This window comes from Denticeps clupeoides, unplaced genomic scaffold (assembly GCF_900700375.1).
Source record: "Denticeps clupeoides unplaced genomic scaffold, fDenClu1.1, whole genome shotgun sequence".
Lineage (NCBI taxonomy): Eukaryota > Metazoa > Chordata > Actinopteri > Clupeiformes > Denticipitidae > Denticeps > Denticeps clupeoides.
In genome coordinates, this window is record NW_021629912.1 from 24689 (window position 1) to 50790 (window position 26102).

General features: G+C 41.5%; 1 protein-coding gene, 25 non-coding genes and 11 pseudogenes across 26 annotated transcripts; 36 read left to right on the forward strand and 1 right to left on the reverse strand.

The window, feature by feature from the left end:
• Positions 1–404: 404 nt before the first annotated feature.
• Positions 405–1079, reverse strand: LOC114777065 (radial spoke head protein 6 homolog A-like). The gene is made up of 2 exons (XM_028966930.1): positions 836–1079; positions 405–757 (listed from the first exon to the last, which is right to left on the reverse strand). The coding sequence occupies exons 1-2, from the start codon at positions 905–907 to the stop codon at positions 500–502; spliced, it is 330 nt and encodes a 109-aa protein (XP_028822763.1). The 5' UTR covers positions 908–1079; the 3' UTR covers positions 405–499.
• A 15694-nt stretch (positions 1080–16773) lies between these two features.
• Positions 16774–16892, forward strand: LOC114777072 (5S ribosomal RNA). Its single transcript, XR_003745887.1, has one exon. It is a non-coding gene; the product is annotated as a 5S ribosomal RNA (ribosomal RNA).
• A 143-nt stretch (positions 16893–17035) lies between these two features.
• On the forward strand, positions 17036–17154 carry LOC114777085 (5S ribosomal RNA). The gene has a single exon (XR_003745899.1). It is a non-coding gene; the product is annotated as a 5S ribosomal RNA (ribosomal RNA).
• A 144-nt stretch (positions 17155–17298) lies between these two features.
• Positions 17299–17417, forward strand: LOC114777097 (uncharacterized; annotated as a pseudogene).
• Positions 17418–17562: 145 nt separating this feature from the next.
• Positions 17563–17681, forward strand: LOC114777100 (uncharacterized; annotated as a pseudogene).
• A 137-nt stretch (positions 17682–17818) lies between these two features.
• Positions 17819–17937, forward strand: LOC114777067 (5S ribosomal RNA). The gene has a single exon (XR_003745882.1). It is a non-coding gene; the product is annotated as a 5S ribosomal RNA (ribosomal RNA).
• A 144-nt stretch (positions 17938–18081) lies between these two features.
• On the forward strand, positions 18082–18200 carry LOC114777078 (5S ribosomal RNA). Its single transcript, XR_003745892.1, has one exon. It is a non-coding gene; the product is annotated as a 5S ribosomal RNA (ribosomal RNA).
• Positions 18201–18344: 144 nt separating this feature from the next.
• LOC114777092 (uncharacterized) lies at positions 18345–18463 on the forward strand (annotated as a pseudogene).
• Positions 18464–18607: 144 nt separating this feature from the next.
• LOC114777099 (uncharacterized) lies at positions 18608–18725 on the forward strand (annotated as a pseudogene).
• Positions 18726–18869: 144 nt separating this feature from the next.
• LOC114777073 (5S ribosomal RNA) lies at positions 18870–18988 on the forward strand. Its single transcript, XR_003745888.1, has one exon. It is a non-coding gene; the product is annotated as a 5S ribosomal RNA (ribosomal RNA).
• A 144-nt stretch (positions 18989–19132) lies between these two features.
• On the forward strand, positions 19133–19251 carry LOC114777102 (uncharacterized; annotated as a pseudogene).
• A 144-nt stretch (positions 19252–19395) lies between these two features.
• On the forward strand, positions 19396–19514 carry LOC114777086 (5S ribosomal RNA). Its single transcript, XR_003745900.1, has one exon. It is a non-coding gene; the product is annotated as a 5S ribosomal RNA (ribosomal RNA).
• Positions 19515–19658: 144 nt separating this feature from the next.
• Positions 19659–19777, forward strand: LOC114777080 (5S ribosomal RNA). Its single transcript, XR_003745894.1, has one exon. It is a non-coding gene; the product is annotated as a 5S ribosomal RNA (ribosomal RNA).
• A 144-nt stretch (positions 19778–19921) lies between these two features.
• Positions 19922–20040, forward strand: LOC114777077 (5S ribosomal RNA). The gene has a single exon (XR_003745891.1). It is a non-coding gene; the product is annotated as a 5S ribosomal RNA (ribosomal RNA).
• A 144-nt stretch (positions 20041–20184) lies between these two features.
• LOC114777070 (5S ribosomal RNA) lies at positions 20185–20303 on the forward strand. Its single transcript, XR_003745885.1, has one exon. It is a non-coding gene; the product is annotated as a 5S ribosomal RNA (ribosomal RNA).
• A 144-nt stretch (positions 20304–20447) lies between these two features.
• Positions 20448–20566, forward strand: LOC114777101 (5S ribosomal RNA). The gene has a single exon (XR_003745905.1). It is a non-coding gene; the product is annotated as a 5S ribosomal RNA (ribosomal RNA).
• Positions 20567–20710: 144 nt separating this feature from the next.
• Positions 20711–20829, forward strand: LOC114777083 (5S ribosomal RNA). Its single transcript, XR_003745897.1, has one exon. It is a non-coding gene; the product is annotated as a 5S ribosomal RNA (ribosomal RNA).
• A 144-nt stretch (positions 20830–20973) lies between these two features.
• LOC114777071 (5S ribosomal RNA) lies at positions 20974–21092 on the forward strand. Its single transcript, XR_003745886.1, has one exon. It is a non-coding gene; the product is annotated as a 5S ribosomal RNA (ribosomal RNA).
• Positions 21093–21236: 144 nt separating this feature from the next.
• LOC114777103 (5S ribosomal RNA) lies at positions 21237–21355 on the forward strand. The gene has a single exon (XR_003745906.1). It is a non-coding gene; the product is annotated as a 5S ribosomal RNA (ribosomal RNA).
• Positions 21356–21499: 144 nt separating this feature from the next.
• LOC114777075 (5S ribosomal RNA) lies at positions 21500–21618 on the forward strand. The gene has a single exon (XR_003745890.1). It is a non-coding gene; the product is annotated as a 5S ribosomal RNA (ribosomal RNA).
• A 144-nt stretch (positions 21619–21762) lies between these two features.
• Positions 21763–21881, forward strand: LOC114777081 (5S ribosomal RNA). Its single transcript, XR_003745895.1, has one exon. It is a non-coding gene; the product is annotated as a 5S ribosomal RNA (ribosomal RNA).
• Positions 21882–22025: 144 nt separating this feature from the next.
• LOC114777093 (uncharacterized) lies at positions 22026–22144 on the forward strand (annotated as a pseudogene).
• A 144-nt stretch (positions 22145–22288) lies between these two features.
• On the forward strand, positions 22289–22407 carry LOC114777094 (uncharacterized; annotated as a pseudogene).
• A 144-nt stretch (positions 22408–22551) lies between these two features.
• Positions 22552–22670, forward strand: LOC114777084 (5S ribosomal RNA). The gene has a single exon (XR_003745898.1). It is a non-coding gene; the product is annotated as a 5S ribosomal RNA (ribosomal RNA).
• A 143-nt stretch (positions 22671–22813) lies between these two features.
• On the forward strand, positions 22814–22931 carry LOC114777082 (5S ribosomal RNA). The gene has a single exon (XR_003745896.1). It is a non-coding gene; the product is annotated as a 5S ribosomal RNA (ribosomal RNA).
• A 144-nt stretch (positions 22932–23075) lies between these two features.
• Positions 23076–23194, forward strand: LOC114777074 (5S ribosomal RNA). Its single transcript, XR_003745889.1, has one exon. It is a non-coding gene; the product is annotated as a 5S ribosomal RNA (ribosomal RNA).
• A 143-nt stretch (positions 23195–23337) lies between these two features.
• Positions 23338–23455, forward strand: LOC114777088 (5S ribosomal RNA). The gene has a single exon (XR_003745902.1). It is a non-coding gene; the product is annotated as a 5S ribosomal RNA (ribosomal RNA).
• A 145-nt stretch (positions 23456–23600) lies between these two features.
• LOC114777087 (5S ribosomal RNA) lies at positions 23601–23720 on the forward strand. Its single transcript, XR_003745901.1, has one exon. It is a non-coding gene; the product is annotated as a 5S ribosomal RNA (ribosomal RNA).
• Positions 23721–23864: 144 nt separating this feature from the next.
• Positions 23865–23983, forward strand: LOC114777091 (uncharacterized; annotated as a pseudogene).
• Positions 23984–24127: 144 nt separating this feature from the next.
• Positions 24128–24246, forward strand: LOC114777079 (5S ribosomal RNA). The gene has a single exon (XR_003745893.1). It is a non-coding gene; the product is annotated as a 5S ribosomal RNA (ribosomal RNA).
• A 144-nt stretch (positions 24247–24390) lies between these two features.
• LOC114777068 (5S ribosomal RNA) lies at positions 24391–24509 on the forward strand. The gene has a single exon (XR_003745883.1). It is a non-coding gene; the product is annotated as a 5S ribosomal RNA (ribosomal RNA).
• Positions 24510–24655: 146 nt separating this feature from the next.
• Positions 24656–24774, forward strand: LOC114777090 (5S ribosomal RNA). Its single transcript, XR_003745904.1, has one exon. It is a non-coding gene; the product is annotated as a 5S ribosomal RNA (ribosomal RNA).
• Positions 24775–24918: 144 nt separating this feature from the next.
• On the forward strand, positions 24919–25036 carry LOC114777096 (uncharacterized; annotated as a pseudogene).
• Positions 25037–25178: 142 nt separating this feature from the next.
• LOC114777089 (5S ribosomal RNA) lies at positions 25179–25298 on the forward strand. The gene has a single exon (XR_003745903.1). It is a non-coding gene; the product is annotated as a 5S ribosomal RNA (ribosomal RNA).
• Positions 25299–25447: 149 nt separating this feature from the next.
• Positions 25448–25566, forward strand: LOC114777098 (uncharacterized; annotated as a pseudogene).
• Positions 25567–25709: 143 nt separating this feature from the next.
• Positions 25710–25827, forward strand: LOC114777095 (uncharacterized; annotated as a pseudogene).
• A 144-nt stretch (positions 25828–25971) lies between these two features.
• Positions 25972–26090, forward strand: LOC114777069 (5S ribosomal RNA). Its single transcript, XR_003745884.1, has one exon. It is a non-coding gene; the product is annotated as a 5S ribosomal RNA (ribosomal RNA).
• Positions 26091–26102: the final 12 nt, after the last annotated feature.

Here is a 26102-nt window from a genome sequence, read left to right on the forward strand (position 1 = left end):
AAGCTAATACACGTACTGATGCAAAAAACAATGAGTTGATTTACCTTTCTGAAGTCAAAGGACGAGGATCTTCTTTCATGAAAATAATGCGAAGCTGGCCATCAGCACTTCATTTCTTAATATTGAGGATGTAAAATTCATGAAATATATCCTAGAAATATGATTTCTGTGTTCTGAATAACTGAAAGATGAGAAATATGAAAATTCCCGCTCAAAATTATTGTATTATGATATACCGCAATATGGTTTTACTGTAAAACAACAGCCGCCCAGGAATTTAAACCATGATGCTTTGCAAATCTACAGCAACATGCTGTATACAGGTTCTACAGTAAGGATTTGTTCATTATACAGTAATAATGCTGTGAAAACTACAGAAATGTGTTACAGTGTCATGTGTCTCGTGTGTCTTCACCGTTTATTTACCGTGCGTTAACTAAACTTCGGCATGAACGTCAATCTTGTGTTTCGGTCGCTAGTAAAAGTTTTCATGTGAACGTCAGTCTTCGTCCTCGTCCTCCTGCGGCGTGGGGTCCGCCTCCTCGGTCACCTCCGGCCCGCCGGGGAAGTCGCGCTGGGGGTCGGGGGGCAGCGCCGGCGAGAAGGCCGCGTCGCTCTTCACGCCCCAGCCGATGTAAACGTTCTCGAACTTCCTGCGGGGAGACCGGGACGCGGTGATGACGGGCGACGGCCACGGCGAAGCGGGGGACGAGGGCGGAGGACAGCCGGGAGCTCCACGGTGGCAGCCGGTCGATTTCTACACCAAACGCAGAAACGTGGCGCGTTACCGTGGTTACGGAGGAGGAGGCGGACCGGCGGCATCTCGCACGCTCACCTGCGTCTTCAGACAGCGGGGTGAAGAGGGCGGGTCCTTCCTCCCGTTCCGGCTCCTCCTCTTCATCTTCATCAGGTTCCACCGCCGGGTTCACCCACACGCAGCGGCCTTAGACGAACCGCAGTATCAGCGGCGGGTTCTAGAAGGTCCGAGGTGACGGTTAAATACGAAGGACGGACCTGAGTCAGGATGTGCGGGACGTGGTGCACCCAGGAGCGCCTTCCCTTCTCTGTCCTGGCGTCCATCACCTGTCTGTTTCTTCTTCTTTTTTCCCGCGTCGTCACTCATCATCTCGTCATCTGACCTCACGCGCTAATCTCGCGAGAACTGCCACCTTCAGTACCTGTAGTAGCTACTGCAGGCGGCACTTATCGCGACATTAGCGACACAACTCTTGATTATTTTTTTTAAATAACGCAGATTAAAATACGGGAGATTTACGGGAAAATACTAATCCGGAAGGACGGCAGGAAAGAACGGGCCAAAACGGGATACTTGACAGGTATGCCCTGGGGACACAGTCAGGGTTAAGCGTCCCGCTCAGAGACACGATGGTAGTAAGTGGGGTTTGAACCTGTAACTTTGTGCTCTTCCGGTTCAGACGCGAGCGTGTTAGCCAAGTGTAAAACACACCAATAATAATGATTAAAAAGTGAAAGTGGCAGTAATTTGATTTGGCACAAATAGCGTTGACAGCACCTTGTGTGTGTGGAGTTTACATGTTCTTCTGTCTCGGTGTGGGTTTCCTCCTGATTCACTGTCCAGAGAGGCACTTTTTTTTCAGCAAGAACAAGAGCCCAGAATTAATGTGATTGGCTGATATCATTTTTTTCAGCCAATCACAATGTTTCTGAGCTCTTGTTCTGTAGCGTAATCAGCTGAGTGAAACCAGCCAATCACAATGTTCTTAAGATCTTGTTCCTCCATCTGATTGGCTGAAAAAAAAGTGACATCATCAGCTTCGCTCTATTTAAGAGGTGAGCCGTGAAGAGCTTAATCATTTCAGATTTACGAGAGTTCAGTATAGTGGTAGAGAAATGAAGGCGTGGAAGAAGTTTGTTAGGTGGACCAAGCGTCGCTTCTTCAAGAAGGACGTTTCCGTTGAGCCCAAAATGACCGATCTGAAATCAGCTCAGATGGGTCAGGTTGAGGTGTTCGGGGAACAGCTCGGCACACTCGAGGCGGTGACGGAGTCATTCCTGGAAAGGGATCCCGGTCATCGTAAAGAAGTGGAGGAGATGTTCATGGCCTCTAATAATAATCTGGAGATGGCTATTCGTGACACGACACAGAACAGCCTGGCTTGGCGTGAAGAGCTGAGGCAAATTGCCATCCAGGAGGCTGAGAATGAAGTAAAAGAAAGACTGAGAGAAGAACAAGATCTGGAACGGCTGCAATGTGAGGAGCTTGAAGCACAGCTGAACGTGGAGAGACACAACAGAGAAGAAGCAGAAAGGCGTTTCTGTAACGTGAGAGAAACTGGAAAGCAGATGGAGATGGAGACACAGCTCCATACGCAGCTGGGGAGCATGCAGGCTCTTTATGAAGAGACGCTGCAGAACGAGAAGAAGGAGCAGGAAACGCTGAGAAGTCAAATGACAGATGAGCAGAGCAGGAGAGAGAAAGCTGAAAAAGAGCTTGAAGCAAAAAGAGAAAGCAGGAAAGAGGCAGAGAGGCTTCTCCTGGAGACAGAGACAAAGTTCCGTCATCAGCTGGAGAGCAAAGACAGTCTCCACGAGGAGACGCTCCAGCAAATGAAAAAGGAACTCGAGATGATGACAGCCGAACGTGACCATGAGCACAGAGCACGAGAAGAACTTGAAAAAGTGCTCTTTGAAGAAACATCTACCAGGAACGAACTGGAAAAACGTTTCCAGGACTTAAACAATACAAGCAAGAGGCAGGAGATTGAGGAAACCCTGAAGGTCCTCCTCAGAAGGCAGAAGGAACTGTGTGGGCAACTCGAGCAGACCGCATACATGAGAGCAGCACTGCAGCATCTTCGAGAAGCTTCACAAGGAGACGTGGAGAAAAGAAAACAGTACAAGGACCAGGCTGTCCAGGTTGATCTGGGAGGCTGGTGAACAGGACGCAGCTATGCGGACATCGCAAAGGCGAGCGTAACATGAGCGTTATTACAAAATGCAAATAAAGAATCTATATAGAAAAGATGAATGAAATCTCCTTTGACTTTCTTGAGCTTCACACGTCCAAAACACAAGACAAACATTAAAAACCATGTTGTATAGTTCACCATGTACTATATTTCACTTGGATTATATACAACTATATTATTTTACGTGTTCCGTAACAACACATTTACATTCAGTAGTGACGGGGACAGTCCCCCTGGGGACAGAGGGACACGATGGTAGTAAGTGGAATTTGAACCTGGAACTTGGTGCTCTTCTGGTTCAGACGCGAGTGTGTTGGCCAAGTGTAAAACACACCAATAATAATGATTAAAAAGCGAAAGTGGCAGTAAACAAGAATCTACCTCTATGTACCATCCGACCTCTACAACTCATACAGGACGAAGCAGCACGACTGATGTTCAACCTTCCCAAGTTCTCCACACCGCCCCTCTGCTACGTTCCCTCCACCGGCTCCCAGTAGCTGCACGCATCAGGTTCTAAATACTGATGCTGGCCTACAAAGCCAAACATGGAGTAGCACCATCCTACCTCACAGCCCTTATTACACCTCGCACTGCACCTGGTATACTCCGAGCCTCCAGTACTGCTCGCCTGGTCCCTCCATCTCTGAAGGTAAAAGGAAGACGCTCATCTAGACCCTTCTCCGTCTTGGCCCCTCGGTGGTGGAATGAACTTCCAGCTCAGTCACTGAGCACCTTCACACGGCAGCTCAAGACCTTCCTCTTTAGAGAAGATTTAGATTAACTTGTAACCTTCTTCTCGTCTGACTTCTGTATAGAAACTAGAACAGAGTGAATAAAAAGATTGTATTCATAGTTGGGGGTCCTAGTGAACCGGAATTGATCTCTTCATCCATGGTAACTTGGAAGCACGTTGTAAGTGGCTCTGGATACGGCCGTCTGCCAAATGCCTTAAATGTAAATAATGAATAAGTTCGGCTTTATAAAAAAAGGAGGCCGCTTACATTTACATTTAAGGCGTTTGGCAGACGTCCTTAACCAGAGCGACTTACAACTTGCTTCCATGTTACCATGGATGAAGTGGTCAGTTCTGGTTCACTAGGACCCCCAACTATGAATACAATCTTTTTATTCACTCTGTTGTAGATTCTGTACAGAAGACAAGAAGAAGGTCACAAGTTCATCTAAATCTTCTCTAAAGAGGAAGGTCTTGAGCTGCCGTTTGAAGGTGCTCAGTGACTGAGCTGTTCTGACCTAAAGGGGAAGTTCATTCCACAACCGAGGAGCCAAGACGGAGAAGAGTCTAGATGAGTGGAAAGCTGACCTGATTGTGTTGAAGATGAGGGTCATCATCTCCTTGCTGTTCCTGCTGTTCTCCACATTTAGAGCTCTTTCTCTGAACAACCAGAGCAACCCTCTAAATACAAAAAAAGAAATTCCTGTGCAGGACATCAACGCTGAGCTGCAGTACCTGAGGAACATGGTCCACTACCTGCGGGACACGATGCTGGCTCAGGAAGTCCAGTTGGAGAACGTGAAGACCAACCTAAAGGACCCTGAAGACATGGTGCTGGATCTGAGGCTGGAAGTTCTGGAGAGAGAAAACGCTGGTAATCACATCTTCTAAATGTGCAATATTAATTCAACAACACTGAGACCAGTATGAACATCATTCACAGACTTTAATGTTGGTATTTAGCTCATTTACATTTACATTATTACATTATTTAGCTCAAGATGTGGAGATAAAGACCATGAAGGATGAAGTGGAGAACATGAAGAAGGAGAATGCAGGTGCATAAATGACATTTGACAAATATTATAGTGTAAAATATACTATACAAATAGTATTATTTAATTACACTTAGTATTAATTCCATGTAATTACTGTATAAATAACATAAACAGTGAATTATTATTCATTGGTTATGATTAGTTTAGGTTAGAATAACAGTACATTAATTCAATTCTCTACATGTAATAGAGTGCATGAGTAGATATAATTTAGAATAACAGACATCTGTATTATTTTGTATATAAGCGCAAGATGCTGTCCTGTCCGACGTACAGAAAGACCTGGAGAATCTGAAGATGGAAAATGCAGGTAATGCAGAACAGACAGTCCAACGTTCACATCCAAGCTGCTTACAAGAGTGACCATTTAATTTTTTACAGTAATTCTGAGCATGGGAACAATCAGCGACATCTCATCAATATACATTGTTATACATCCATACATACAGTCATGTACATTCATATACCGCCATAAACTATTATATACAGCCATATAAATTAACTGTTATATGCAACCATAATCATCCATAAATTATTATATACCGCCATAAACTGCCATATACAGCCATATAAATTAACTGTTATATGCGACCATCCTGTCATAAAAACTCTTTAATCTCCTATAGAAATAAGCCATACCATAATCTACCATAAAGTACTGAATTATTCCTTCATTATTGCAGCACTTGTGGCAGAGCTGACGGCTCTAAAGATCCAAATGGATGACAATGAGCAGAACGTGGAGAACCTGACTCATCAGAATGCAGGTGCTGGATTGAAATGATCTCTAATATTTTCTTGGTGAAGATTTGGCTCATTTTTTGTGTTCCACCTACATCAGAACAAGCAGCAGAGCTGAAAACTGTCAAGAACCAAGTAGAAGATCTGCAGCAGAAGAACTCAGGTATCATGTGATGAACTGTGGTTTTAATATTTTCTGCTCTGAATGCAGAGATTGGAGGACTGAAGACCAGACTAACATCAGTGGAGACCAAAGTGGAGAAACTGAACAACATGAATGCAGGTAAATGACATTATTATTGCTATATACTGAATACATATTGTAATCGTGATGAAAGATCTGTCTATTTGTACATGATGAGTATTGGGTCATATCCTTAAATATGATGTGCCTTTTATTTGGGATATAAGTTACTTTCTAGTCATCATTCTATGTAAATCAATAGAATTACTTACATATCAGATGATTATGTTTTTGTCTTTTTGTAAAGTTGAATATCAGCAGTGATGTTTTTTTGGTTCTGTTCCACTTTACAGGAGGCAAAGTGGCCTTTTCAGCAGCTTTGACATTTAATACTGAGTATGTACAAGCAGGACCTTCCGAACTGAACTTGGTCTTCAGGAACATCATCACCAATGTTGGAAACGCCTACAGCAGTAATACAGGTGCTCAGCATCTTCTCATAGTCATGGTGTCAGTGGGAGTCACATTCTTTAAACACCTCAGTGCCAGCCTCTTAACACACTTTGTCAAAGTTAAGTGTCTGTCCTTGTGAAACACCACACACGGTGTGGCTCAGGTTTAAAGGCTTAAACCATCACCGTTGGTGAGGAGCGGGCAGCCATGTTCATCTTCTCTGCATCAGCTCGTTTTGCTCCTTACTGGCCCGTGACTGGTTGGCTCGGCCTGTAGAATTGAGCCTCTTTGTCTTTGGACTGGAAGGCGGAGTCCCTGGTGTCCACCAGGGTTTGTGGTTCGGTCCGGTGGTGAACAGGGACTGATAGTCTCCTGTTTAACCTGACAGGTGCATCATGGTAGTAGATCTGACTGTAGTGAATTTTTCTGTATGGTTCTTGCAGGGTTCTTCACCGCTCCAGTGAAGGGCGTTTACTTCTTCAGGTTCACCATGGCGGACATCCTCTCATCGCGCACCATGTACACAGCGCTGTACAGGAACCAGCAGAGGATCATGTTGCTGGGGGAGTACGACATGGACCACCACGTCTCCTACCTGGTCGGCGGCGTGACTCTGCAGCTGGAGGCGGGAGACTGGGTTAACCTGCGTCTTCCTGGAAACCAGCGACTTTACAACGATGAGAGTAATCACTGCATCTTCAGCGGATTCCTGCTCTTCACCCTGTGAAATGGTGATAATCATCACTTGGTCTGAGGCCTAATAAAGTCCTGGCTTACATCATACGCCATTTGGCTTTAAAACAAAAAAATCTGGAGAAATATCTAATAAAGCAAATACTTGTTTTACAGCACAGTTAGTCTTAATGTTCGATGTATCTTCAGATAATAAAGAAGCATGGCTGCTACTAACAATCATTTTAATAGTCAATTAATCTGTCCATTATTTTTTATAAATTATGAATAAATAAAAGCATTCATTTCCAACCCTTTATTCAAAAACAGAATCTTTAGAAAATGCACGAATATAATGATAATTAAACACCAAAACATAACACCAAAAACATGCACATGTATGCTTTACTTGATCTGGCAAATATAGACTTTTTAAAATAAAGTGCCACCTGAGCTGCCGGAACAACAAATAATTTATGAAAAGAAATACAATACATATCAGAAAATTGAACAGGATTTGTTTGAATGTCAACTTGTCTCATTGTACATTTTACCTCTGTTTGTCACGACCTCGGGCTGACGGGGGAAGGAAGCGCAGAGACGGGACATCTGGGCAAATGGGATTTATTAATACGCACAAAAGACAAAGGCAAATGCAAATAAAGACAAAGGAAGCCAAGAAAAACAAACCAACAGGCGTGTGGCGGTTGCCAGGAACTGAAATCAAAGTTCAGGATCCACATCGATGCATCAGTGTCGGTTCCTTCTAACAGGGCTCCAACCACGGATGCCTACCCAGCAGCACCTGTCCATGGTTAGAGCCCTGCTGTCAGGCTGAGTGCTGCCAGCTGGGGCTCCTGCTGCACCCAGACGTGGCACCGTTACTCTCCAACATGTGTTTACCATGTAAAATCCAGAACTGGAACCAGACAGTCAGCACAATTCAGACCAAGCACTCTGTCAATCTTATGCTTCACAAGTTATTTGTGTGCATCTGGACTTTCTTTCTCTCACGTCTCAACATTACCTTGAGCTGATTAAATACAGAGATTCTGGGATTCTGCTGCCAAGCAGATTTATAATGATTTATAATACCCTTATTACACCTCGCACTGCACCTGGTATACTCCTCCAGTACTGCTCGCCTGGTCCCTCCATCTCTGAAGGTAAAAGGAAGACACAGTAGGATATTTCGGTAAATAAAGAATCTATAAAGAAAAAATGAATGAAATCTCCTTTGCCTTTCTTGAGTTTCACACATCTTGTCGTGTAGATTCTACCACTCCCACGACGTGTTACACTGGTGAAGCGACAATAGGATCTGATTCCGGTCAGAGAATCAGGAGCCTGGAGGCCAGCTTATCAATTATCTTATTTATTAACGAAGTATGTGTGTGTCTGTGTGTGTGTGTGTCTGTGTGTGTGTGTGGTCTACAAGAAACACAGAAAGCATACATAAGCAAACACTCCACAGAACATGATATGATACACAACACTGATTAATAACACTGCTTACAGTAATCTAACATGAAACAGACAATACAATCCTACATAAGCAGCTAACCAGCACTAGAACATTTTACCTAGAATATAAATATAGGCAGCTAAAACACAGGAAAATTATTGAACCCCGTTAGCTTAGCGCTAATAGCAGGCGGAAATTAGCATAAGAATTAAATAATTCCCAAACATTACAAACTCTCTCTCTGCATATAAAACAGTATGAAAGGATAAACGAATCGAACACAGGAGTGTGAACAACACTCCTCAGCACTTACTTTCCGTCATGAACGCACACATTTACATGTGAAAAATACGCGTGGCTCATTAGGTGTCACACTCTAACCGGACCAGATAGAAACAACTAAACAAATCTGGTTCCGCCCAAAGTCTTTCTGACACGTCTAAAACACAAGACAAACATTAAAAATAATTTTATATCACGGTACAAATGATCTAATAATAAAATGTAGAATCAAAGTTGTACTGGTATCCGATTGGCCCATTTGTGTAGGGGGCGTGTCCATGTTCACACTAATGACGTGCAAAACAAATGTTTTTACTGACTGTGTACTATATTTCACTTGGAATATATACAACTATATTATTTTACTTGTTCCGTAACAACACATTCAGTAGTGACGGGGACAGTCCCCCTGGGGACAGAGGGACACGATGGTAGTAAGTGGGGTTTGAACCTGGAACTTGGTGCTCTTCCGGTTCAGACGCGAGCGTGTTAGTCAAGTGTAAAACACACCAATAATAATGATTAAAAAGTGAAAGTGGCAGTAATTTGATTTGGGACAAATAGCGTTGACAGCACCTTGTGTGTGTGGAGTTTACATGTTCTTCTGTCTCGGTGTGGGTTTCCTCCTGATTCACTGTCCAGAGAGGCACTTTTTTTTCAGCAAGAACAAGAGCCCAGAATTAATGTGATTGGCTGATATCATTTTTTTCAGCCAATCACAATGTTTCTGAGCTCTTGTTCTGTAGCGTAATCAGCTGAGTGAAACCAGCCAATCACAATGTTCTTAAGATCTTGTTCCTCCATCTGATTGGCTGAAAAAAAAGTGACATCATCAGCTTCGCTCTATTTAAGAGGTGAGCCGTGAAGAACTAAATCATTTCAGATTTACGAGAGTTCAGTATAGAGGTAGAGAAATGAAGGCGTGGAAGAAGTTTGTTAGGTGGACCAAGCGTCGCTTCTTCAAGAAGAACGTTTCCGTTGAGCCCAAAATGACCGATCTGAAATCAGCTCAGATGGGTCAGGTTGAGGTGTTCGGGGAACAGCTCGGCACACTCGAGGCGGTGACGGAGACATTCCTGGAAAGGGATCCCGGTCATCGTAAAGAAGTGGAGGAGATGTTCATGGCCTCTAATAATAATCTGGAGATGGCTATTCGTGACACGACACAGAACAGCCTGGCTTGGCGTGAAGAGCTGAGGCAAATTGCCATCCAGGAGGCTGAGAATGAAGTAAAAGAAAGACTGAGAGAAGAACAAGATCTGGAACGGCTGCAATGTGAGGAGCTTGAAGCACAGCTGAACGTGGAGAGACACAACAGAGAAGAAGCAGAAAGGCGTTTCTGTAACGTGAGAGAAACTGGAAAGCAGATGGAGATGGAGACACAGCTCCATACGCAGCTGGGGAGCATGCAGGCTCTTTATGAAGAGACGCTGCAGAACGAGAAGAAGGAGCAGGAAACGCTGAGAAGTCAAATGACAGATGAGCAGAGCAGGAGAGAGAAAGCTGAAAAAGAGCTTGAAGCAAAAAGAGAAAGCAGGAAAGAGGCAGAGAGGCTTCTCCTGGAGACAGAGACAAAGTTCCGTCATCAGCTGGAGAGCAAAGACAGTCTCCACGAGGAGACGCTCCAGCAAATGAAAAAGGAACTTGAGATGATGACAGCCGAACGTGACCATGAGCACAGAGCACGAGAAGAACTTGAAAAAGTGCTCCTTGAAGAAACATCTACCAGGAACGAACTGGAAAAACGTTTCCAGGACTTAAACAATACAAGCAAGAGGCAGGAGATTGAGGAAACCCTGAAGGTCCTCCTCAGAAGGGAGAAGGAACTGTGTGGGCAACTCGTGCAGACCGCGTACATGAGAGCAGCACTGGAGCATCTTCGAGAAGCTTCACAAGGAGATGTGGAGAAAAGAAAACAGTACAAGGACCAGGCTGTCCAGGTTGATCTGGGAGGCTGGTGAACAGGACGCAGCTATGCGGACATCGCAAAGGCGAGCGTAACATGAGCGTTATTACAAAATGCAAATACGCCAAATAAAGAATCTATATAGAAAAGATGAATGAAATCTCCTTTGACTTTCTTGAGCTTCACACGTCCAAAACACAAGACAAACATTAAAAACCATGTTGTATAGTTCACCATGTACTATATTTCACTTGGATTATATACAACTATATTATTTTACGTGTTCCGTAACAACACATTTACATTCAGTAGTGACGGGGACAGTCCCCCTGGGGACAGAGGGACACGATGGTAGTAAGTGGGGTTTGAACCTGGAACTTGGTGCTCTTCTGGTTCAGACGCGAGTGTGTTGGCCAAGTGTAAAACACACCAATAATAATGATTAAAAAGTGAAAGTGGCAGTAAACAAGAATCTACCTCTATGTACCATCCGACCTCTACAACTCATACAGGACAAAGCAGCACGACTGATGTTCAACCTTCCCAAGTTCTCCACACCGCCCCTCTGCTACGTTCCCTCCACCGGCTCCCAGTAGCTGCACGCATCAGGTTCTAAATACTGATGCTGGCCTACAAAGCCAAACATGGAGTAGCACCATCCTACCTCACAGCCCTTATTACACCTCACACTGCACCTGGTATACTCCGAGCCTCCAGTACTGCTCGCCTGGTCCCTCCATCTCTGAAGGTAAAAGGAAGACGCTCATCTAGACCCTTCTCCGTCTTGGCCCCTCGGTGGTGGAATGAACTTCCAGCTCAGTCACTGAGCACCTTCACACGGCAGCTCAAGACCTTCCTCTTTAGAGAAGATTTAGATTAACTTGTAACCTTCTTCTCGTCTGACTTCTGTATAGAAACTAGAACAGAGTGAATAAAAAGATTGTATTCATAGTTGGGGTCCTAGTGAACCGGAATTGATCTCTTCATCCATGGTAACTTGAAAGCACGTTGTAAGTCGCTCTGCCAAATGCCGTAATTGTAAAATATGACACAGTGTAATAAAGTGCTCATCATCATTTCTAACTGTGTCTTGTATGAAAGATCTATTTAGGGCAGCTAGACATGATTCTTCTCATGTCCTGATTGGTCTGTTTAAGTTCTCACCTGCAACATTGAGTTTTTTAGCTGTATTATGGCGACATGGTTTAAGTGTGGCCCCGTAATCGGAAGGTTGCAGGTGTGGATGCCGAACCACCAAGGTCCCCTGGTTCAAAGCACGGTCCCCACAAGCTGTTCCCCGGGCGCCTGTCATGGTGCCCACTGCTCACCAAGGGTGACGGTTAAATACAGAGGACACGTTTCACCGTGTCACCGTGTGCTGTGCTGCGGTGTTTCACAATGACAATCACTTCACTTTCACTTGTAGAACCTGACAGAGTTCTAACCGTGAAGCTGTGTGCCATCACTAAGAGCTGAGTACGTTCCAGAGACAGTTCCAGAACAAATCACAGTCTGCTTTACCTGAACGTCTGGGAGGATCTGCAGACCCGCTCGCAGTCTCTCTTTGTTGGCGCAGGTAAACCGCTTCGGGTCGACCAGAGTTGTGGAAGTGGAGCACGTTGATTAATCGGACTGACTGTTACTGACCTGTTGCCATGGAGACCATTGGTCGAAAAATTTGCATCCACTCATTGGATTCATTATCCAATTTATTCCCTTTAACTTGCATGATATTACACCATTCGACGTGGACGGGAAAAGTCTCTGTATTTTAAATAGCTTTTAAAAGTAACAAATTGAAAATAGTTTTAAATATGCATCATGGCAAGCCCTATTAGCGACTAATCAAAAACATTTATTGACGTGCAAATTGACGTTTCTGAGACTTTCATTGTTCAATCTAATGCCAGAGAAAAAAGTTAAGTTTAAAGACGTTATTGTCATTGCACAATCATACTTAGTACTACAGCACGACGAAATTGAGGTCCTGTACAGCAGTCCCAGTGCAAGATAAGATAAGATAAACCTTTATTAGTCCCACAAGTGGGAAATTGCACTTGTCACGGCAGAAAGTGACAGAAGCAGAAGGTAATAGCATCACAAAAAAATAACATAAATATGTATCTGTATAAGTAGTGATTAAAATATACTTTATGTCAAAAATGATTGATGACATATCAGCATAAGGAAAAAGCGCATGATTTATGACCACCTACCCTTCTACCTTCTCCCCTTCTCCACCGGACACCCAGCGCGTAATTTATGACCTCCTACCCTTCTACCTTCTCCCCTTCTCCACCTGGACACCCAGCGCGTAATTTATGACCTCCTTCCCTCTCCCCTCTCTCACCCTTGGACACCCAGCGCATCCTCTCACAGTCTTAGATGTCATATAATCACTTAGACAAGCTTTTAAAAACACAGATGTCATATCACTTGTTTACAGACTATGGCTGTTGTGGGAGAGGTCATAAACCGGTATAGCTCTACTTTTAAAACAGAAACCTTATTTTTAAGTGTTTGGTTTTACTCAACCTACTGTTTCAGTGTTTAACACGTTTAAACACAATACTTACACAAACTTATTTTAAAAATACAAACGCATACGCTATTCATATACTGACTGAATATGGTAGAATCCCATTTTGTATGTAGGAAGCATCACAGCACCTTCTCGCCCCACTCTATCGCTCTCTCCCTTGTGTCACATTACAGATGTCATATACACTTAGACTAACTTTTAAAACAGATGTCTTATCACTTGTTTACAACTATGGCCATTGCTAATGGCTTATGACCCCATTTCTCCCAAAGCCATCCCTTTCCCCACCGCACTTCCCTTCCCGGTTTCATCTCACATTCTTCCCCGACACCTTGCAGAGTCTCATATTGACACACACACACACACACACACTTAGACTATTTTTAAAACCATATTTTAATGATATATGGTTTAAAATGATTTCTAGTTAAAGAAAAACAAGTTTAAACACAATACTTATTTTAAATATACAACACATTCAGTCGTTTTTCCAAAAGATACATCACACAATGGTATGTAGGAGGCATCACATCACTGGCACGCACACACACACACACACACACACACACACACACACACACAGACTTTTTCTTTTTCTTGCTAAAATAAAACTAATCATAACACTGTTTTATGAACAAACCTTTAAAACGTTGAAAACCACTATTCTTTTTAATCATGTTTTTTTTTTCCACTTTGGATTATGTAATGTTAATATTGAAAAATATACCTACACACTTCTAACCACTTTTTGTAGTTGTTGTAGTTCACATCAGACATATATATATTTTAGACATGATTTTTTATTATTATTATCAAGTAACTTCAAATAAAAAACAGACTTTTTCTTTTCCTTGCTTAAATAAAACTAATCGTCACGCTGTTTTATGAACAAGCCAGGGGTATTTCATTTATGGTTTTCAGATGATATGACACACAAAACGTTAATAAACTCTCATTTTTATTTAGTTGAACCATACACAGACTTTTGTTTATCAAACTGATATATTTATGAACATGAATTTTTTTTTTTCAAGATTCTTTTCAGAAAATAAAATCCTACATTTATTAACAAAGTTAATTTCCTCTGAAACCATCCCAGCTTGTGACCGCTCCTCATTGGCAGTAACAAGATCTTCACCACCCAGCAGATAACCAACTACTATTTAGTGCTCGCTTGAAACTGATGTTTGCAAAAATGACCATCTTGGTGGTTTACGAACCCCTCATATCAATGACACAGACCCACAGTTCACACACCTTTAGACTATCTTTTAAAACAGAAACCTTGTTTTTCACTCAAGGATTTACTCAACCTATTGTTTCAGTGTTAAACACATACTAAACACAATACTAATTTTAATACAACGCAAACACTGTTAATATACTTACTGAATATGGTATCCCATCAGTCATTTCCCAAAAGATACATCACATAATGGTATGTAGGAAGCATCACACCATTGACACAGGACATAACCTGTTCACACACACACACACACACACACACACACACACACACACACACACACAAACAGACTTTTCCATGCCAAAATAAAACTAATCATAATGCTGATTTATTAACAAACCTTTCTCCAAAGGTGTCTCATCTATGGTTTTCAGATGATATGCCACACAAAAACTAATCGTAACACTGTTTTATGAACCAACCGTTCTCCAAAGGTGTCTCATCTTTGGTTTTCAGAAGATATGCCGCACAAAAACGTTAACAAACTATAATTTCTATTTAATGAACCTCACACAGACTTCTGTTTATCAAACTGATATATTTATGAACTTTGAAAAAACTTTTCAACATTCTTTTTAATCATGTTTTTCCACAATGGATTATGTGATGATAATATTGAAAATATATACCTACACACTTTCTAACCACTTTTTAATATAGTTCACATCAGACATATATATATTTTAGACATGGTTTTTAATATTATTATCAAGTAACTTCAAATAAATTTCTCATGTTAACAATTTCATATTTTCTGAAATCGTATCAAGGGGTGTGATTTTTAGGGAGGGGGCATGCAACTTTAGGGCTATAATATCAAAGAATTTAAAGTTTCATTTATTTGTATATTTTTTTCTACAGTATATTTGTATTTTTTTATCCTTCTGATGCTGAAGTGCTTCATTGTTCGCAGATTTTCTATCTGTATGATTGATTCTCGCTGGTCATATTATTAGGTAGACCTCGTTAGTACTCGGGTGACCACCTTATGCCTTTAGAACCACCTTATTCTTCATGGCATAGCCTGAATGTAGAGTACAGCGAACTCAATGTCATGTTAAAGTAACTAGTCTGAGATAGTTTGAGCTTTGTGACTTGGTGTATTATGCTGTATTTAAGTAGCCATCAAAAAAAAAAGGGGGGGGGGGTACACTGTGGTAATAAGGGAATGGACATGTCAGCAGCAATACTAATTTATGTGTACATCTATGGTATTTATCAGACAGCCTTATCCAGAGTGACTTACAATCGGTAGTTACATGGACACCCTGAGAGACCAACACCAGCCTGAACCACTAGATCCAGGGTTGGATGCATCCATGCTTACATGTTCATTACACCACATTTTGACCCTACCAACAGAATGTTAAATTGTTTTGATAATTCTCCAGTCTTCAGTTTTCTAGTTAATAAAGTAGAATAAAAAAAAAATTAAATATACTTTTTGGCATTTACTGTCAATATTACTCTTCCACAAATAACTTAAAAATACTAAAGATCCTTCAATACAAATCAGATATTTTAAACTTAATGTGACAATGACAACATATGACAACCACCACATATCTTTTTAAACACAAGACAATATATGTTTTAATGCAAGCAACATTACTTCATGGCCATTTACAAGAACCCTCTAAGGTGTCAGTGCTGAACTGTTTGGTTGAAAAACTTAAATCCCCCCCAAAAATCCAATAATTGGCTAACAATTGGCATAAACATATGAGGTGCTGCTTTTCTAATGCTTGCAAAAAAACAAACACTAAGTTTACTAAATAATGAGGTCTTATCAGGTCTTATCAGTGAACAATACCGAGATAATTATTATTAAAATTATTATAAAAATGCATGAATTAATTATTCCTTGCACTCATACTGTACTTGGAGAAAATGGAATGTTTTGTGGTAACGTTTGGCACTGTTACGCGCACTATTACGCACACTTGTGCTTGCTCTGGAACGGGCAGATGGTCGTCCTGGTGGCAGCGCTGATCAGACAGCCGTGTATACATTTATTTTAGCAAAGTAACTGTATTCTGATTATCACTCATTTAAACGGTACATGCATTCCATCACTCCCCAACACTGTCCACATACATTGGTTGTTCTGACATTTTGAGTCTGCCCTTAATCCTGTGACATCAACAAGGCTTTTTGTCTACACAACTGTTGCTAACCGGATCTTTTCTCTTTTTCAGACCTGGTAAACCCTACATATGGTTGTGCATGACAGTAGATCACCAGTTTCTAAAAACTCCAACTGTGTCTCGTCCAAAACCACTTAAATATTATTTTACCCCCATTCTAATGACCGGATCTCGGAAGCTAAGAAGGCTTGGGCCTGGTTAGTACTTGGATGGGAGACCTCCTGGGAATACCAAGTTCTGTAAGCTTTAACTGTTGAAAAACTTTTTAAAATGAAGTTTTTTTGCATCGTTTTTTTTTTTTTTTTCTAAAGTAAGTTAAGAGGTATTTTCACTCTGTGATAAGTTTTAAAGCCTAGGTTGTTTAAAGTCCAAGATTTTCAAGCAGAGATTGCTTACGGCCATACCAGCCCAAGAACGCCCGGTCTCGTCTGATCTTGGAAGCTAAGAAGGCTTGGGCCTGGTTAGTACTTGGATGGGAGACCTCCTGGGAATACCAGGTGCTGTAAGCTTTAACTGTTGAAAAACTTTTTAAATGAATTTTTCTTGCATCGCTTTGTTAATTTTTTTCTAAAGTAAGTTAATAGGTATTTTCACTCTGTGATATGTTTTCAAGCCTAGGTTGTTTAAAGTCCAAGATTTTCAAGCATAGATTGCTTACGGCCATACCAGCCCAAGAACGCCCGGTCTCGTCTGATCTTGGAAGCTATGAAGGCTTGGGCCTGGTTAGTACTTGGATGGGAGACCTCCTGGGAATACCAGGTGCTGTAAGCTTTAACTGTTGAAAAACTTTTTTAAATGAATTTTTCTTGCATCGCTTTGTTAATTTTTTTCTAAAGTAAGTTAATAGTTATTTTCACTCGGTGATATGTTTTCAAGCCTAGGTTGTTTAAAGTCCAAGATTTTCAAGCAGAGATTGCTTACGGCCATACCAGCCCAAGAACGCCCGGTCTCGTCTGATCTCAGAAGCTAAGAAGGCTTGGACTTGGTTAGTACTTGGATGGGAGACCTCATGGGAATACCAGGTGCTTTAAGCTTTAACTGTTGAAAAACTTTTTAAAATGAGTTTTTTTTTGCATCGCTTTGTTAGTTTTTTTCTAAAGTAAGTTAAGAGGTATTTTCACTCTGTGATATGTTTTCAAGCCTAGGTTGTTTAAAGTCCAAGATTTTCAAGCAGAGATTGCTTACGGCCATACCAGCCCAAGAACGCCCGGTCTCGTCTGATCTCAGAAGCTAAGAAGGCTTGGACTTGGTTAGTACTTGGATGGGAGACCTCATGGGAATACCAGGTGCTTTAACTGTTGAAAAACTTTTTAAAATGAAGTTTTTTTGCATCCCTTTGTTAGTTTTTATCTAAAGTAAGTTAAGAGGTATTTTCACTCTGTGATATGTTTTCAAGCCTAGGTTGTTTAAAGTCCAAGATTTTCAAGCAGAGATTGCTTACGGCCATACCAGCCCAAGAACGCCCGGTCTCGTCTGATCTCGGAAGCTAAGAAGGCTTGGGCCAGGTTAGTACTTGGATGGGAGACCTCCTGGGAATACCAGGTGCTGTAAGCTTTAACTGTTGAAAAACTTTTTAAAATGAAGTTTTTTTGCATCGCTTTGTTAGTTTTTATCTAAAGTAAGTTAAGAGGTATTTTCACTCTGTGATATGTTTTCAAGCCTAGGTTGTTTAAAGTCCAAGATTTTCAAGCAGAGATTGCTTACGGCCATACCAGCCCAAGAACGGCCGATCTCGTCTGATCTCCGAAGCTAAGAAGGCTTGGGCCTGGTTAGTACTTGGATGGGAGACCTCCTGGGAATACCAGGTGCTGTAAGCTTTAACTGTTGAAAAACTTTTTAAAATGAAGTTTTTTTGCATCGCTTTATTAGTTTTTATCTAAAGTAAGTCAAGAGGTGTTTTCACTCTGTGATATGTTTTCAAGCCTAGGTTGTTTAAAGTCCAAGATTTTCAAGCAGAGATTGCTTACGGCCATACCAGCCCAAGAACGCCCGGTCTCGTCTGATCTCCGAAGCTAAGAAGGCTTGGGCCTGGTTAGTACTTGGATGGGAGACCTCCTGGGAGTACCAGGTGCTTTAAGCTTTAACTGTTGAAAAACTTTTTAAAATGAGTTTTTTTTGCATCGCTTTGTTAGTTTTTTTCTAAAGTAAGTTAAGAGGTATTTTCACTCTGTGATATGTTTTCAAGCCTAGGTTGTTTAAAGTCCAAGATTTTCAAGCAGAGATTGCTTACGGCCATACCAGCCCAAGAACGCCCGGTCTCGTCTGATCTTGGAAGCTAAGAAGGCTTGGGCCTGGTTAGTACTTGGATGGGAGACCTCCTGGGAATACCAGATGCTTAAGCTTTAACTGTTGAAAAACTTTTTAAAATGAAGTTTTTTTGCATCCCTTTGTTTGTTTTTATCTAAAGTAAGTTAAGAGGTATTTTCACTCTGTGATATGTTTTCAAGCCTAGGTTGTTTAAAGTCCAAGATTTTCAAGCAGAGATTGCTTACGGCCATACCAGCCCAAGAACGCCCGGTCTCGTCTGATCTCGGAAGCTAAGAAGGCTTGGGCCTGGTTAGTACTTGAATGGGAAACCTCCTGGGAATACCAGGTGCTGTAAGCTTTAACTGTTGAAAAACTTTTTAAAATGAAGTTTTTTTGCATCGCTTTGTTAGTTTTTATCTAAAGTAAGTTAAGAGGTATTTTCACTCTGTAATATGTTTTCAAGCCTAGGTTGTTTAAAGTCCAAGATTTTCAAGCAGAGATTGCTTACGGCCATACCAGCCCAAGAACGCCCTGTCTCGTCTGATCTCGGAAGCTAGAAAGGCTTGGGCCTGGTTAGTACTTGGATTGGAGACCTCCTGGGAATACCATGTGCTGTAAGCTTTAACTGTTGAAAAACTTTTTAAAATGAAGTTTTTTTGCATCGCTTTGTTAGTTTTTATCTAAAGTAAGTTAAGAGGTATTTTCACTCTGTGATATGTTTTCAAGCCTAGGTTGTTTAAAGTCCAAGATTTTCAAGCAGAGATTGCTTACGGCCATACCAGCCCAAGAACGCCCGGTCTCGTCTGATCTTGGAAGCTAAGAAGGCTTGGGCCTGGTTAGTATTTGGATGGGAGACCTCCTGGGAATACCAGGCGCTGTAAGCTTTAACTGTTGAAAAACTTTTTAAAATGAAGTTTTTTTGCATCGCTTTGTTAGTTTTTATCTAAAGTAAATTAAGAGGTATTTTCACTCTGTGATATGTTTTCAAACCTAGGTTGTTTAAAGTCCAAGATTTTCAAGCAGAGATTGCTTACGGCCATACCAGCCCAAGAATGCCCGGTCTCGTCTGATCTCGGAAGCTAGGAAGGCTTGGGCCTGGTTAGTACTTGGATGGGAGACCTCCTGGGAATACCAGGTGCTGTAAGCTTTAACTGTTGAAAAACTTTTTAAAATGAAGTTTTTTTGCATCGCTTTATTAGTTTTTATCTAAAGTAAGTCAAGAGGTGTTTTCACTCTGTGATATGTTTTCAAGCCTAGGTTGTTTAAAGTCCAAGATTTTCAAGCAGAGATTGCTTACGGCCATACCAGCCCAAGAACGCCCGGTCTCGTCTGATCTCGGAAGCTAAGAAGGCTTCGGCCTGGTTAGTACTTGGATGGGAGACCTCCTGGGAATACCAGGTGCTGTAAGCTTTAACTGTTGAAAAACTTTTTAAAATGAAGTTTTTTTGCATCCCTTTGATAGTTTTTATCTAAAGTAAGTTAAGAGGTATTTTCACTCTGTGATATGTTTTCAAGCCTAGGTTGTTTAAAGTCCAAGATTTTCAAGCAGAGATTGCTTACGGCCATATCAGCCCGAGAACGCCCGGTCTCGTCTGATCTCGGAAGCTAAGAAGGCTTGGGCCTGGTTAGTACTTGGATGGGAGACCTCCTGGGAATACCAGGTGCTGTAAGCTTTAACTGTTGAAAAACTTTTTAAAATGAAGTTTTTTTGCATCGCTTTATTATTTTTTATCTAAAGTAAGTCAAGAGATGTTTTCACTCTGTGATATGTTTTCAAGCCTAGGTTGTTTAAAGTCCAAGATTTTCAAGCAGAGATTGCTTACGGCCATACCAGCCCAAGAACGCCCGTTCTCGTCTGATCTCGGAAGCTAAGAAGGCTTGGGCCTGGTTAGTACTTGGATGGGAGACCTCCTGGGAATACCAGGTGCTGTAAGCTTTAACTGTTGAAAAACTTTTTAAAATGAAGTTTTTTTGCATCGCTTTGTTAGTTTTTATCTAAAGTAAGTTAAGAGGTATTTTCACTCTGTGATATGTTTTCAAGCCTAGGTTGTTTAAAGTCCAAGATTTTCAAGCAGAGATTGCTTACGGCCATACCAGCCCAAGAACGCCCGGTCTCGTCTGATCTTGGAAGCTAGGAAGGCTTGGGCCTGGTTAGTACTTGGATGGGAGACCTCCTGGGAATACCAGGTGCTGTAAGCTTTAACTGTTGAAAAACTTTTTAAAATGAAGTTTTTTTGCATCCCTTTGTTAGTTTTTATCTAAAGTAAGTTAAGAGGTATTTTCACTCTGTGATATGTTTTCAAGCCTAGGTTGTTTAAAGTCCAAGATTTTCAAGCAGAGATTGCTTACGGCCATATCAGCCCGAGAACGCCCGGTCTCGTCTGATCTCGGAAGCTAAGAAGGCTTGGGCCTGGTTAGTACTTGGATGGGAGACCTCCTGGGAATACCAGGTGCTGTAAGCTTTAACTGTTGAAAAACTTTTTAAAATGAAGTTTTTTTGCATCGCTTTATTAGTTTTTATCTAAAGTAAGTCAAGAGGTGTTTTCACTCTGTGATATATTTTCAAGCCTAGGTTGTTTAAAGTCCAAGATTTTCAAGCAGAGATTGCTTACGGCCATACCAGCCCAAGAACGCCCGTTCTCGTCTGATCTCGGAAGCTAAGAAGGCTTGGGCCTGGTTAGTACTTGGATGGGAGACCTCCTGGGAATACCAGGTGCTGTAAGCTTTAACTGTTGAAAAACTTTTTAAAATGAAGTTTTTTTGCATCGCTTTGTTAGTTTTTATCTAAAGTAAGTTAAGAGGTATTTTCACTCTGTGATATGTTTTCAAGCCTAGGTTGTTTAAAGTCCAAGATTTTCAAGCAGCGATTGCTTACGGCCATACCAGCCCAAGAACGCCCGGTCTCGTCTGATCTCGCAAGCTAAGAAGGCTTGGGCCTGGTTAGTACTTGGATGGGAGACCTCCTGGGAATACCAGGTGCTGTAAGCTTTAACTGTTGAAAAACTTTTTAAAATGAAGGTTTTTTGCATCGCTTTATTAGTTTTTATCTAAAGTAAGTCAAGAGGTGTTTTCACTCTGTGATATGTTTTCAAGCCTAGGTTGTATAAAGTCCAAGATTTTCAAGCAGAGATTGCTTAGGGCCATACCAGCCCAAGAACGCCTGGTCTCGTCTGATCTCCGAAGCTAAGAAGGCTTGGGCCTGGTTAGTACTTGGATGGGAGACCTCCTGGGAATACCAGGTGCTGTAAGCTTTAACTGTTGAAAAACTTTTTAAAATGAAGTTTTTTTGCATCGCTTTGTTAGTTTTTATCTAAAGTAAGTCAAGAGGTGTTTTCACTCTGTGATATGTTTTCAAGCCTAGGTTGTTTAAAGTCCAATATTTTCAAGCAGAGATTGCTTACGGCCATACCAGCCCAAGAACGCCCGGTCTCGTCTGATCTCCGAAGCTAAGAAGGCTTGGGCCTGGTTAGTACTTGGATTGGAGACCTCCTGGGAGTACCAGGTGCTGTAAGCTTTAACTGTTGAAAAACTTTTTAATATGAAGTTTTTTTGCATCGCTTTGTTAGTTTTTATCTAAAGTAAGTTAAGAGGTATTTTCACTCTGTGATATGTTTTCAAGCCTAGGTTGTTTAAAGTCCAAGATTTTCAAGCAGAGATTGCTTACGGCCATACCAGCCCAAGAACGCCCGGTCTCGTCTGATCTCCGAAGCTAAGAAGGCTTGGGCCTGGTTAGTACTTGGATTGGAGACCTCCTGGGAGTACCAGGTGCTGTAAGCTTTAACTGTTGAAAAACTTTTTAAAATGAAGTTTTTTTGCATCGCTTTGTTAGTTTTTATCTAAAGTAAGTTAAGAGGTATTTTCACTCTGTGATATGTTTTCAAGCCTAGGTTGTTTAAAGTCCAAGATTTTCAAGCAGAGATTGCTTACGGCCATACCAGCCCAAGAACGCCCGGTCTCGTCTGATCTTGGAAGCTAGGAAGGCTTGGGCCTGGTTAGTACTTGGATGGGAGACCTCCTGGGAATACCAGGTGCTGTAAGCTTTAACTGTTGAAAAACTTTTAAAATGAAGTTTTTTTGCATCCCTTTGTTAGTTTTTATCTAAAGTAAGTTAAGAGGTATTTTCACTCTGTGATATGTTTTCAAGCCTAGGTTGTTTAAAGTCCAAGATTTTCAAGCAGAGATTGCTTACGGCCATATCAGCCCGAGAACGCCCGGTCTCGTCTGATCTCGGAAGCTAAGAAGGCTTGGGCCTGGTTAGTACTGGATGGGAGACCTCCTGGGAATACCAGGTGCTGTAAGCTTTAACTGTTGAAAAACTTTTTAAAATGAAGTTTTTTTGCATCGCTTTATTAGTTTTTATCTAAAGTAAGTCAAGAGGTGTTTTCACTCTGTGATATATTTTCAAGCCTAGGTTGTTTAAAGTCCAAGATTTTCAAGCAGAGATTGCTTACGGCCATACCAGCCCAAGAACGCCCGTTCTCGTCTGATCTCGGAAGCTAAGAAGGCTTGGGCCTGGTTAGTACTTGGAAGGGAGACCTCCTGGGAATACCAGGTGCTGTAAGCTTTAACTGTTGAAAAACTTTTTAAAATGAAGTTTTTTTGCATCGCTTTGTTAGTTTTATCTAAAGTAAGTTAAGAGGTATTTTCACTCTGTGATATGTTTTCAAGCCTAGGTTGTTTAAAGTCCAAGATTTTCAAGCAGCGATTGCTTACGGCCATACCAGCCCAAGAACGCCCGGTCTCGTCTGATCTCGAAGCTAAGAAGGCTTGGGCCTGGTTAGTACTTGGATGGGAGACCTCCTGGGAATACCAGGTGCTGTAAGCTTTAACTGTTGAAAAACTTTTTAAAATGAAGGTTTTTTTGCATCGCTTTATTAGTTTTTATCTAAAGTAAGTCAAGAGGTGTTTTCACTCTGTGATATGTTTTCAAGCCTAGGTTGTATAAAGTCCAAGATTTTCAAGCAGAGATTGCTTACGGCCATACCAGCCCAAGAACGCCCTGGTCTCGTCTGATCTCCGAAGCTAAGAAGGCTTGGGCCTGGTTAGTACTTGGATGGGAGACCTCCTGGGAATACCAGGTGCTGTAAGCTTTAACTGTTGAAAAACTTTTTAAAATGAAGTTTTTTTGCATCGCTTTGTTAGTTTTTATCTAAAGTAAGTCAAGAGGTGTTTTCACTCTGTGATATGTTTTCAAGCCTAGGTTGTTTAAAGTCCAATATTTTCAAGCAGAGATTGCTTACGGCCATACCAGCCCAAGAACGCCCGGTCTCGTCTGATCTCCGAAGCTAAGAAGGCTTGGGCCTGGTTAGTACTTGGATTGGAGACCTCCTGGGAATACCAGGTGCTGTAAGCTTTAACTGTTGAAAAACTTTTTAAAATGAAGTTTTTTTGCATCTCTTTTTTAGTTTTTATCTAAAGTAAGTTAAGAGGTTTTTTCACTCTGTGATATGTTTTCAAGCCTAGGTTGTTTAAAGTCCAAGATTTTCAAGCAGAGATTGCTTACGGCCATACCAGCCCAAGAACGCCCGGTCTCGTCTGATCTCGGAAGCTAAGAAGGCTTGGGCCTGGTTAGTACTTGGATGGGAGACCTCCTGGGAATACCAGGTGCTGTAAGCTTTAACTGTTGAAAAACTTTTTAAAATGAAGTTTTTTTGCATCCCTTTGTTAGTTTTTATCTAAAGTAAGTTAAGAGGTATTTTCACTCTGTGATATGTTTTCAAGCCTAGGTTGTTTAAAGTCCAAGATTTTCAAGCAGAGATTGCTTACGGCCATACCAGCCCAAGAACGCCCGTTCTCGTCTGATCTCGGAAGCTAAGAAGGCTTGGGCCTGGTTAGTACTTGGATGGGAGACCTCCTGGGAATACCAGGTGCTGTAAGCTTTAACTGTTGAAAAACTTTTTAAAATGAAGATTTTTTTGCATCGCTTATGTTAGTTTTTATCTAAAGTAAGTTAAGAGGTATTTTCACTCTGTGATATGTTTTCAAGCCTAGGTTGTTTAAAGTCCAAGATTTTCAAGCAGAGATTGCTTACGGCCATACCAGCCCAAGAACGCCCGGTCTCGTCTGATCTCGGAAGCTAAGAAGGCTTGGGCCTGGTTAGTACTTGGATGGGAGACCTCCTGGGAATACCAGGTGCTGTAAGCTTTAACTGTTGAAAAACTTTTTAAAATGAAGTTTTTTTGCATCGCTTTGTTAGTTTTTTATCTAAAGTAAGTAAGAGGTATTTTCACTCTGTGATATGTTTTCAAGCCTAGGTTGTTTAAAGTCCAAGATTTTCAAGCAGAGATTGCTTACGGCCATACCAGCCCAAGAACGCCCGGTCTCGTCTGATCTCGCAAGCTAAGAAGGCTTGGGCCTAGATAGTACTTGGATGGGAGACCTCCTGGGAATACAGGTGCTGTAAGCTTTAACTGTTGAAAACTTTTTTAAAATGAATGTTTTTTTGATCGCTTTATTAGTTTTTATCTAAAGTAAGTCAGAGGAGTTTTCACTTGTGATATGTTTTCAAGCCTAGGTTGTTTAACGTCCAAGATTTTCAAGCAGAGATTGCTTACGGCCATACCAGCCCAAGAACGCCTGGTCTCGTCTGATCTCGGAAGCTAAGAAGGCTTGGGCCTGGTTAGTACTTGGATGGGAGACCTCCTGGGTAATACCAGGTGCTGTAAGCATTAACTGTTAACTGTTGAAAACTTTGTACAATGAAGTTTTTTTGCATCGCTTGTATTAGTTTTATCTAAAGTAAGTCAGAGGTGTTTTCACTCTGTGATATGTTTTCAAGCCTAGGTTGTTTAAAGTCCAATATTTTCAAGCAGAGATTGCTTACGGCCATACCAGCCCAAGAACGCCCGGTCTCGTCTGATCTCCGAAGCTAAGAAGGCTTGGGCCTGGTTAGTACTTGGATTGTAGACCTCCTGGGAGTACCAGGTGCTGTAAGCTTTAACTGTTGAAAAACTTTTTAAAATGAAGTTTTTTTGCATCGCTTTTTAGTTTTTATCTAAAGTAAGTTAAGAGATATTTTCACTCTGTGATATGTTTTCAAGCCTAGGTTGTTTAAAGTCCAAGATTTTCAAGCGGAGATTGCTTACGGCCATACAAGCCCAAGAACGCCGGTCTCGTCTGATCTCGGAAGCTAAGAAGGCTTGGGCCTGGTTAGTACTTGGATGGGAGACCTCCTGGGAATACCAGGTGCTGTAAGCTTTAACTGTTGAAAAACTTTTTAAAATGAAGTTTTTTTGCATCCCTTTGTTAGTTTTTATCTAAAGTAAGTTAAGAGGTATTTTCACTCTGTGATATGTTTTCAAGCCTAGGTTGTTTAAAGTCCAAGATTTTCAAGCAGAGATTGCTTACGGCCATACCAGCCCAAGAACGCCCGTTCTCGTCTGATCTCGGAAGCTAAGAAGGCTTGGGCCTGGTTAGTACTTGGATGGGAGACCTCCTGGGAATACCAGGTGCTGTAAGCTTTAACTGTTGAA